Below are 12,089 nucleotides of genomic sequence, written 5' to 3'. Positions count from 1 at the left end.
AAAAAATGTGCTGAGCATGTCGAAAAGTTCAAACATGCTGCAGCGCAATACACCTCGCACTCAAGAAAGCATGCCGCAGGTCCTAGCGATCAAAATTCACTCTAGGCCTAGCACTTGTCAAGTCCGGACAAAGAGCGTTCCTCGAACCGAACCGACAGTCGTCCAATGTTCCAAGAGCAGGCCCCACGTTGGGCGCCAGATGTGGGGTTTGACATGGGGAGATAAATACTTTCTCCCCACTCAATCGCGGCTGACACGGTTCAAAGCCGCCCGGACCCCACCCCGTGATTGCGTACGCTACCGAGCGCTCGCCGACCACGGCGGGCCTTGCTCTGGGGGAACAAAGGAACGACACATTGGCTGACACAAACAGGCATTTATTGCTACAGAAACAATAACGCCAGCTAGCAACAAGGTACGCTAATGAATCGAGGGCGTCCGACTCACCAGCAAGGTTCCGAGCGAATGTTCGCCCGCGCTAGGGCAAGGGATATAAACTCCGCAGGCCGGACGGGACGAGTACGGGAGCCTGTCTCCCCGTCGCTTCTTCGCCCCGTCGGCGAAGAGCGGAGCCCCGAGCGACGCGTCCGCCCAGGCTGATTATCCCGGCCGAAGAGACCCCATCTACCGCGGGCGGGCTTCAGCAGTCTCCCCCGCGCAGCGACGCTGGCGCCCTCTCTTGCCAGTTAATGTAACTGGCAAGGGAACGCGTTCATCCTCGGGGTGAGACTGCTGCTGCACGGTGCCTCGCGGGAAAGCAAACTCAGGGGGCTGCAGGGCAGGTCCCCACAAGGTATTATATAATCATGACAATATATGGTAATTCACTAGTCTTGGTGAAAGTAAATAGTATGTGGTTTTCTGATCCTATTGCTCTGGTTCCGGGCGATGGCACAGTAGCAATAGTACCAGTACTATAAGTTCAAACAAAGCAGAAGATTGCGCTGAATAAAAGAGGTAAAGCTGTGATGTAGCCTTTAATTTACTGCGGAAACAGCCTTCCAGTACGTGAGGTTCAAGTGAAATATTGTACACCCATGTGCATGGCTACTTGTAAATTTTTGGGTTAGGAGAAAGACGTACAACATATGTGTTGAATTGTGCCCAAGACAGTGCATTGCTTCAATCTTGGCCTCTGATTGCAGCAGAGGCATGGGGTGAAAATTGGTATGTTTAGGTAAATACGGCGTTGCTGGGTCAAGGTTAGCCCTTCAGCCTCTTGCTGCTCTTAAGGGGAGACGCTGGTCTTGAAATGAAAATATTTATTATTAGAGACATCCTAATGAAGTTAGGCTTGTATATGTATTTCTTCTTCCTGTTTTCAAAACTATAATTAGTTCTTATGTTATGGGAAAATAACAAGCCTAATTAGATAACTCTTTTAGGGTCATTAAGACACTTTCACTCAATATTTTTTGTTTTGGATTAAAATGCAGCTGTAGCAAAAGATCTGCCAACTGGAGCTATGCTAGTTATATTATTGTTGAGATACATAAATTTCTAAAAATGTTCAATTATGTACAAGCACCATAAATATGAAATATAATTAGTTGACATTATGGTTCACAAATTATATGTTCGACTCAGCCATAAAAAGTAGCATAGCCCCATAATTTAGTTTTTTCTGAATTCAATGGTGAAATATTAATTGAAATTTCGCTATAGGAACATAATGAAAAGTTTTGCAAGACTAGTCATGTTGGCAAAAATCGTGAAGCGGAGAAAATTGCATTTGAAGTGCAAGTGATACTCGTTTGGGCGTGTTGGTTCATCTTTGAAAGGGTGCATACTTGCACGAAGAAGGCTGAAACAAAGAAACACACACGACATGTACAGAGCGCTCTGTGCATGCTCTGTGTGTTTCGTTGTTGTGTCCCGTCTTCTTCGCGCAAGTACGTACCCTTTCAAATTTGAAGTGTGTGTGCCAGCCATTGTGAGGTCATTGTAGAGGCCATGGAAAATGGTGGGATGCAGATGTTCCCAGAAGATTTCACAATATTGAGTAATACCAGGATGTAGAGAAGAGCCAGCTTTCGAACAAAACCAAGGTAGCTGCCATAGGGGGCGCGGTGTGGGAAGCGAGGGGCGGTAAGTTCTGCCGCATTTTTCTCTGGAACCTCCATTTCCGCGCTGCGGAGGCGTCAGATATATAGATTTTTTTAGTAGTTGGAGGTTGAATTAGACCTATTCAACCTTTAAAATTTGTAGCCAGGTACTGTAGTGCGTATTGAACCCAAATATGACATTTTTGCAAAATTGTAATTACTGGCATCCATTCACTTCAGTCGTCATTGACAGCCGGAGCATCCCCCCTAACAGGGGTAAACATAGAACACATAAGCGGCACAAATACAAACACGAAGACAGTTCTGAAAGAAATTTCAAGACCCGCATCTCCCCTTAACCCCCTAGCGGGCTTGGGCGAGCCAGGCTTGTCATAAGCCAGCTGTCATTTCTGGCTCCTGATGAGTCCAGCTTGTGTGTTTTCTGGCACACATTGTCCGGTTAAAGGCGCATCCAAAGCATTTTCTTTGTTTGCTGACAGATAGCGGCACGAGTACTAAACCATTTTGGTACCAGTTCAGAAAAAAAAAAAAAAATGTCCATTGGGTGGTTAAGTGAATCAATTTAAAACCTATCTTACCATTTATTATTAGCTGTTTGGCCTTTCTGGGTCCTGAAAAGTAGCTCTGAAAAAATTAGAATTGTGCCAACTGCACAGAAATTTTGCTACACAATAACACTAGTCAAGGAGATTAATGTGGGAGCAGAAGCTTTCTTTGTGATGTGCAGTGTTATGTGTAAGATGTCGTGGGTATGACAGATGTTACCTTTGTTTTATACCCGCTGTGGCAGCTCGGTGGCTATGGCCGTCTGCTGCTGAGCATGAGTTTGTGGTAACTTCACCAACCACAGTTATATTTCCAGATGGTTGAAAGTAATCTGGAGCCTTCCACTACTCAGTACTCACAGTTTGGGTGCTGTAGGTGTGGCACATTACAATTAGTAATTTTTTTTTTCATTCTGTTTCAGATGGGCACGTTGAATTTCATGTCTCCCGAGTCTCTGCAGTTGGTTGACCACGAGGCTGGCAAACACTGCCTTAAGGTTAGTTTCTTTGATGAGCTAGCCTCACAAAATGTTTAACTGGCACATGGCTGGCTGCACTCCTCTGTGCTTATGACTGACCTTAGTGTAGCAGGGAATAAATGTTATTGGTTTCTTGTTTCCACATAGTTGCTTTGGGGCCGCTTAAAAGTAGATCTCACTTGGTACTGATATTTATGTCTGAACTTTACTTTGTATAGAGTTTCAAAGGGGCCTGCAATGATGACCAAACATGTAGTTTTTATTCTTTGTGTAGTGTGAGACATGATGACGCCAGTGTCTGAGTGCACAGAATTGTTATATGTAGTATATAATCTGCTCCTATGCTTCTTTTGGGTCGATGCCGGCACAGTGCAGCCACAATTTTTCGTAGTGGATATGTGGTAGCAAATATCATTGGTTGCTGCCTCTTATGATTATTTGAGCATCCAGTTTGCACATTTACAATTGGCAAAATATAGTAGAATCTCTATCATACTGATCTCACAAGGTCACAAATTATTCGTATCACCCAAAACGAACATAATTCATATGCAGAATTCATGCAATAGGTTTTCGCTGGCAGTGCTTACTTACAGCCACGCGGTACCATTGACACCAGACGCTGCGCTGGTCGCATGCCGCCACTCACTGCTCACGACGCGTACCACGCAACTGGCAATCATGTTGGTGACGGCGGTGATGTACAAGGAGCAAGTACTTGGTACTTGCGGGTGCGTTTGTATCAGCTCTGGGGTGGGGGATTGTTCGTAACATCTGAATTTCTGCGAATTGCACAGAATGCACTCTGACCAGGGCATTTTACGAATTCGTATCAGTGGGGATCGTATCATCGAGATTCTACTGTAATCCAAAAAGCAGTGCCTCAGAGTTTTGGGGCTGTTTTCGCCTGCTAAACAGAAAAACTTTGAAACTGAATGAAAAGGACTGCAGTGCACTGATGACACTGTTTGCGCTTTTGCTTTGTGTTCTGCTGAAGGTGAATACTATATTGCGAACTGTCGGTACTGCAGACAAAATGAAGAATACGAGTGAACTCGCTGCATGGCTAAGAGAGAGGAAAAATGAAAAAAAAGGAAGAAAAAGGTGGGAAATTGAAGGGGAAAAAAACACTTGAATCTTGCTGGCAAAAAGTGGATTATAAGAAGGGATTCGGGAGCCCCATTGCACTTGCACTTGAATGTGCTGTGGTGCCTGTACCCCCAAATGTCAGAACTGCCTATGCAGTTAGAGTGCGTGGCTGTAGCATGGGCCCCAGACTGCCATTGCATGCACGTATCATATGTATATGCAGAGAAGGTGTTGTACTGATTGTAGTGATAAATGTTGTCACTGCTTGAGTGAAATGTACTTTCATCTGCGTGTGATTTGGAATTTCAACTTCTCTTAGCATGTGCTGAGGAACCTCTTGGAGCACATAACTGGCCATGAAAATTAAAAAGCTCCCAGGTTTTTCAGTTCTGTCCATGGTGCCAAAAAATGACATAACTATGTTCAATAACTGTGCATCAATAACTATGGGGGTGCCGGTTCTGCGCTTTGACATAGCAGCTGCTCAAGGCCAGCACCAAGAGCGATGTGACGGAACCGCGCATCAGAAATGCAATCACGTTGTAGCATGCCTGATATCTCGTTTGTCTCACCTTTATTTATGGTGCCATGCTTTGGTTTCGATTGTAAGTCGATCCCCCCTCTTCAGATTTTCAAAATAAAAAAAATTGGTCAACTTACAATCATGTAAATACGATGAAAGTGGGAGTTTTGGGTTATGACATACGCCTCTGAGGGTGCCACAAACTGCAAAGAAGTCCCTTGCACAGCTATTGCTGCAAAACTGTTCCAGAGCCTCTTAAAGAGCACATAAAACACTTGAGTTTGTTCAGTTACATTTGCTGTAAGCTGGTCTGTCCTTTGCAGATAAGCCGCAAGTCTGACGTTTGGTCTCTGGGGTGCATCCTTCATCATCTTGTGTTGGGCTATACGCCTTTTCAACACATTCAGAGCACAGCGGCGAAAATGACGGCTATTGCGGGCGCATCATATGTCATCAACTTTCCTGAAATCTCAGACCCCAACCTTCTCGACGTTCTCAAGGTGCGTACTGATGGATTACATTTTCCGCTTTTCAGTCATCCAATATTTTACGGGGGCATGGTTCACGCAAAATGTAAGTTATGTGGAAATATTGGTGCACGTCTGCTCCCAGGCCCACTCAAACCACATAATGAAAGGCTACACACTCTCGGGAATGCGCCTGGTTCACCGAAGTGTCCCTTGTGGTTCTGGCCCCACATGGGCAGTATCCTTGTTAGTCTTTCGGAGAACAGAGGAGTTGTTAGTTGACACGACACTGCTGCTGGTGCTGTTTAGGCCATAAAGTGCCCTATACAGTCGCCGACCGATTTTTCTGACTCGAAGGGACGCAAAAAATGGTCCGAATAATCGAACAGTCCAAAAATCGGTTAAGTACAAAAAAACCACTTTTTTAAGCCAATTTCATCTCGGTAAAGTCACTGATTTTACCTTACGAAAAATTTCTCTTGCTGGCGACGATTTGCGCCTGAATTTTCACCAGAAATGCACTTTCACTGTACACGCTAGACAGCAAGGTTATGGCGTTCAGTTGAATACTTCCCATGCTTCTGTGACGGACCCGGCGGCACCAGCGGGGCCATGTTGTCCAAAACCCTTGTGTGCACCACACCGCTTGTCAAACACACAAAGACTAGGCACTTTTCGTTCAAAGTGGTGGAACCACCGGACGCAATCGCGAACGGATGTAACTTCGTAAAGACTGAGCGCCACTCTGTCGACGCGGTTGGAGAAACGCAAGTGACATGTACCCGTGTTTGAACCCGAACTCGTGTTTGGCGCACTGATCTTTCGCTTTGTTTTACCTCATTTATAAGAAGACATAAGCGTGGTGGCTCAGTGGTTAGGGCGCTATGCTACTGAGCCCAAGTACTAGGGTTGGAACCCGACCACGGCGGTCCCCTTTTGATGGGGGCGGAACGCCAAGACGCCCGTGTGCTGTGCGATGTTAGTGCACTAAAGATCCGCAGGTGGTCGAAATTATTCCGATGCCCTCCACTACGGCACCTCTACAGTGCAGCTCAGGTGTCCGCCCCTATGTGAGACAGATACTGTGCCATTTCCTTTCCCCAAAAACCAATTTTCATTTTCAAACGGTGAATGGCGAAATTATGAGACAAGCAATAACTGCCCGCGACAACGTTGGCGACAAAAGCGAGTTGACGGCGATGACAATCTGACTGCCACCTTGAAGTCGCAGCGATCGCAGGGACTTCTACTGGCAAAAATGAGGTACCGAAAGTATGTCAAGCCAATCCAACTGCAGAGTAAATCCACCTCAATGCAAGATGGTGCCTTTTGCGCCAGCGAAAAGCTGATAAGATCAACGTTTATAGATATACTTCAGTTTCGAAACTCTTCGGCGCGCTAATGGGGAGGAGCCGGCCTGCCGTGGTTCCTGCCACCGCGGCGCTGCGGTCGACGGTTGAGCTATTGGAGGAAGCATTGTCTGCTAGCACCCAGAATGAAATCTAAAGTTTGAGGAAAACTCGTCTGGTCGTGTAAAAGATTCATGTATAAAGCACTCAACGTTGTGCTTGCGCAGGGGTTTCAGAGTTCGCTGGTAGAATGTTTGTTCAGCGACCCTCTTCGACAACTAGGCATTATTTCAATAAGTCACGCTTGTTTGTTTTTTTTATAGCACTACATACGCTGCGCACCCACTCCTGCTAGCACACAGCAAAGAGATGCGTCTGCATGCGGCATTCACCGTGCTGACATCTGCGACAAGAGTGCCCTGCACTTGTGTGCATATGACGCTAATTTAGGTGTGTTGCGGTATGATTTGAAAGGCACTTGCTCGTCATCTGTCGTGTCAGGCCACCGTAGTCCCTTGAACACTCGTCCCGGTGGCGTCCAATAAATTTAAATGCGCTCAGTGCCCCGTTTTCCTGGTTTACCTTGCTGCTTATGATGCAACATTCCTCAGGGTACTGACTCGTGATATACTCAGAACTGCAGCACTGGGCAACATACATTGTTTTAATGCAAAAATCTGACGGGTCAGATCTCGTATGAGGGAAAGCAATCACCAAAAATAAGTGACACCATGAAAACTATTGAGAATATTAAAGGTATGATATTAAGGCTATTAAAAATGAAAGGAAGCATTTTGAGTTTATTGCCAATTTATACTGTGGACATATTTAGAGGCGAGCTCCTACAAGTGCTCTTTTTATTCTCTAGACGGTGTTGGGCTGCTCCAGCCTCGCTCTTGGCTCGGGCGACGTAACACCGCTATAGATGCTCTCTTTGCACGGATTTTTTTTTGTATCTTACTTTTGCAACAAAAAAAATGCACGTGTGTTACTGAATAAAAATGAACCAATTGGGCTCATCTAATGTTCCAGGCAGCTTATCGAAAAGTGATGCTCAATTCTCTTGAAGATAAATAGCCTCTTCTTTCCATTTCATAAGAAAATGCACTTCCAGAAGATCAGGCTCCGGTTCTAAAAGTGGCATTAAAGTAATTTAACTTTGCGAGATCTTCTAATTCTGAGGAAGTCGCAGGGTGGGAAGCATAATTTTCGGTAATAGCCGCGAGATAAGTGCTCTCCAAATAATTTTGTGACTCACCTCTCTTAACCTGAATTAAAAGATACTGGCTGCATGCTGCTATAAACTTCGTCCACCCTCTTCGGCGATCGCCGCTTTTGAAAGGCAAACGACAGGTGGATATATGCAGGATTGATAGGAAATTGTGTAAGAACGGCTTTTTTCTTAAGTGCGCCTTGTGTATCTCCACGACGTCACCATTGATGTCTACGCTTTTAAGCTAAGTGATTGTTTGAAACTTAATCACATATATTGTGTGTTTTCTCAAGTAGCCTGACAGTGCAGGGATTGTCCTGTTTTTCACTTTTTGAGGAATAGAGGGTCACATAGTGAGCAAATTGCGGCCATTCTTACATATCCTCAGCCGCTAGTACAACTGTGTATGAAGCAGGCAGTCATATTTGTTGTATATCAGATAATCGGAGAGGATAAAGCAGTGCCGCACCACTTAAAGGCTCGGAAGTTCAATAAGATTAACACTTCCTGATCCCAGGAAGCACCTGCATATGCATGAGTGGTAGTGTCGTTCATGACACCTTTCAAACTTCTCCTTGATGGATATCAAATTGCGAAGGAGAAAGGCTAGCCGTTACTGAAAGCCATGAATGGAATGATATCTCGAGAGAAAAAAAACTGGACGCAGAGTAAACATGCACTGTCGCCTGCACTGTACAATGGTGGCCACGACGGCGCAAGCGTCGACTGCAGCGCCCTCACAGTCCCTTGGGGCAAGTCGCGCCCAGCTCCGGCGGGAAAGTTTTGAAAGTCAAGTGCTATATCTATAAACATTGGATAAGATGGTCGATTTTGGCCCTCAGGCGACTGAAATTTGTCCGAAAAATAGAACTTTCAGTCCGAAATATCCGCCACCAATACGTATGCGCTTCTATGGGGTGACTGACGGTGCCTCATTGAAGTCCGAAATATCCTACAAGTCCGAATTACCCGGCGGTTACTGTATATGGAGCCATTGTTCGAAAAACTTCCTCAAGACTAATGCATTGGCAAGGCCCCTAACTTTCTGTGGCATAAAATTAAAAATTCCGCAGGAAACATAAAAGTATGCTTCAGAATGCACCTTGCATTATATTTGGAACCAAAGTATGAATATAGTGTTAATGTTTTTTTTTTAAGGGCTTTTCAAAGGTAGCTACAGCTGCCTTTGTCACCAGGCTAGAAATCTGCTAGAAGCCAGTTTTTTAACTAGGGGCAAAGTGAAGGGTGTGCATGTGCAAAAGGGAATATGGCTATGGATATGGATAGATGGCTATGGATAAACTTCCTTGTAGCGAATTCCTTGATATTGTGAAGTTATTCAAATCCTCAACACCGCCCCATTGAAGCATGTGTATTTGTGAACTCCACGTAACGAAGGTGTTGCGGTGGTTGACCTTGATATGATGGAACCACCTCACTACAGTAGCCGACGGGCAATTTGGACTCCAATAATTCGGACTTGTAGGATATTTCAGACGTCGATGAGGCGCCTTCAGTCACCCCATGGAAGCACATACATATTCGCGACGGATATTTCGGACATCATAAGTCCGAAAGTTCGATTTTGCGAACTAATTTCAGTTGCCTGTGGGCCAAAATCGGCCATCTTATCGGTATTTTGCCGGCGCAAAAGGTGCCATCTTGGATTGAGGTGGATTTACGCTGCAGTTGGATTGGCTTGACATACTTTCGGTACCTCATTGTTGCCAGTAGAGGTCTCTGCGATCTCTGACACTTCGAGGTGGCAGCCGGATTGTCATCGCCGTCAACTTGTTTTTGTCACCGACGTTGTCGCGGGCAGTTATTGCTTGTCCTATACATTGAAAATTGGTTGTTGGGGGAAGGAAATTGTGCAGGAGCTATCTCGCATCTCGGCCAGAAGGAATAAAGGAGGGACTGAGAGAAGGAAGGAAGAAAGAGGTGCCATAATGGAGGGCTCCGGAATAATTTCGACCACCTGGGGATCTTTAACATCGCACAGCACACAGGCGCCTTAGCGTTTCGTCTCCATCGAAACGCGGCCACCGCGGTCGGGATCCAACCCGGGTATTCCGGATCAGTAGCCGAGTGCCCTAACCACTGAGGCACCGCGGCGGGTCTCATACGTTTGCCATTCGTCGTTTCGTCACTTGGGTTCCTCTGACCGTGTCGACCGAGTGGCGCTCAGTCTTCACGAAGTTAACATCCGTTCGCCGTTTTGTGATCGCGTCGGGCGGTTTCGCCACATTGAACGAAAAGTGCATTATCTTTGTGTGTGTTTGACGAGCGGTGTGGTGCACACTCGGGTTGTGGACAACATGGCCCCGCCGGGTCCGTCAAAGAAGTGTGGGAAGTATTCCAACTAAATGCGGTGACCTTGCTGTCTAGCGTGTACAGTGAAAGCACAACTTTGGCGCAAATACAGGCGCAAATCATCGCCAGCAAGAGAAATTTGTCGTGAGGTAAAATCAGTGACATTTCTAAGCCGATTTCACCTCAATAAAGTGGTTTTTTTGTACTTCACGGATTTTTCGGACCATTTTCCGGGTCCCTTTGAGTCCGAAAAACCGGTCGGTGACTTTAGTGCTGCGTTACTTGAAATTCGGCCAAATCACACGAAAGTTTCTTGACAGTAAAACATGAACTGCCATGAGAACTTCCTCGAGCGCAATGAGTGAACGCAGGTGACAACTTGCCATGCTCCAGTGCGATGGGTGCCTCTCTGTGGCAAATGCAGCAGTCTGCGCAGCTTTCACTTCTGTAGAATCACGCCACACCAAGTGGCACTATACGACAGTTCGTCCAAAAGCAACACAACAGGATTTAGCAAAGAAGGCACGGCAACGGTGGTGCGCGAGCAATTACCGTCGCCATTTGGTTGCTCGTGCGATTCAAGTGGCTACAGCAGGCTCATGGTGAGTGAGGCAGCGGAAAGGGCCAGAAACATGAGGCGAACACGTTCGCACTTGAGCATTCGGCACCAAAAGTGAGCGATATTCACAGCCACCGAGGTGCTCTGTTTCCGAGGGCAACTGCGGACAGGCATACTGTAAGACTTTCCTTTTTTTTTTTAGAAGAGCGCACAGAAAGAGGTGGGTGCTTCTTACTCCCCCAGCTCCCTTGTTCTCCCCATCCCAAACATAGTGGCATCGTGCGATCCTTGACATAGACTGTGACATAGACGGCTGCCACACTTGTTGTCAATGCGATCGCGAAATGCCTCTGCATGTTTACGACTTTGAGCAAGAGGGGTTTGCATGAAGTTTTCATGCAAAAACTGGATGTAATGAAAACCTGCATGTAACGAAAAAATGCACTTTTCTCGATTTCGTTATAGCTAGGTTTAACTGTAGAAAGAAGGCAGCATGGGCCGTTGAGAAAGAGAAGGGACTGAAAGAGTTGAGTGAAGCACAGAAAGCAAAGAAGGATAAACGGGCACAGGACTGGGCTGTACAAAACATCAGGTAGCGGCAGGGCAGCAGTGACAGCGGCTGCTGATGTGTGGCAGACTGCATGCGTTATAGTATTGGAGGCTTGTCTTCACTGGGTTGTGGCGCATGCATTTGAAATGTGGCCTCTTAAATAATGTCGACATATCTGCTGCTTCTGTATTTCAGCACGGCGTCTGAGGGGGCCCTTCACTATGGTTCGCCTGAACAGTCTGAGATTGCATTATAGTTGTAATATTAGTTCTTTTCAAATTCTCCCAAGTTCTCAGACTCCTCTCTAGCGTTACATTTGTGCAAATGAGGTGAAATATTAATTTTTTCCATCATACTGCTGTTGTACTGATGGTCATAAAAAACAGCAGAAAACAAATGCGGCTGCTAAAACACAATTGCATGAAAAATGCTCATATCCGTGGTTTTTTTGCGGAAACTACAGGCCTCATACATTGGTATTCACCTGTCCGTCTCCTCCGCCCCCCCCCCCCCCCCCCTTTTATTTTGCAGAAGTGCTTGCAACGCAATCCAAACCAGCGACCAACCATACAGGAATTGCTTGACCATCCGTACCTCACAAAAGGTGGGCATTTAGTTAGTATTTATTTATTCAAGCATTACAGTGGGAGGAGGGGACACTAAGTTACAAAGCAGATCAAAGTCAAGTGAGCTCTTGTCAGATATTCATGATGTATATAATTCATGATATTTTATGAGAGGTTGTGTACTTAGTGCTGAAAAACTTCGAGCCACATTGTGTTCAGAAGTTGTAAGCTTTGATCCCATGTTAATGTAAATGATGATGCACAGTCTTTGCCAGAAGTAACCAGGCCAACAGGGTTTACTTCTCAGCTGTACAGTAGAACCTTTATGGCATCACCAAAGACCAGTCTCTAAAGGTGGGGACAAGGGTTC

General features: G+C 45.8%; 1 protein-coding gene across 4 annotated transcripts in view; it reads left to right on the top strand.

The window, feature by feature from the left end:
* The window catches only part of Mps1 (dual specificity protein kinase monopolar spindle 1), a 95,905-nt gene that overhangs the window by 72,569 nt on the left and 11,247 nt on the right, over nucleotides 1-12,089 (top strand). For all 4 annotated transcript variants that reach the window (XM_077648891.1, XM_077648890.1, XM_077648889.1 and 1 more), the window contains 3 exons: nucleotides 3,034-3,108; nucleotides 5,026-5,202; nucleotides 11,685-11,757. In XM_077648891.1, coding sequence (XP_077505017.1) covers nucleotides 3,034-3,108; nucleotides 5,026-5,202; nucleotides 11,685-11,757 — 325 coding nt within the window. The remainder of the gene's footprint in view (nucleotides 1-3,033; nucleotides 3,109-5,025; nucleotides 5,203-11,684; nucleotides 11,758-12,089) is intronic.

The sequence above is a fragment of the Amblyomma americanum genome, chromosome 1 (genome assembly GCF_052857255.1).
Source record: "Amblyomma americanum isolate KBUSLIRL-KWMA chromosome 1, ASM5285725v1, whole genome shotgun sequence".
NCBI classification, from domain to species: domain Eukaryota; kingdom Metazoa; phylum Arthropoda; class Arachnida; order Ixodida; family Ixodidae; genus Amblyomma; species Amblyomma americanum.
This window is presented reverse-complemented; position numbering and strand designations above follow the sequence as displayed.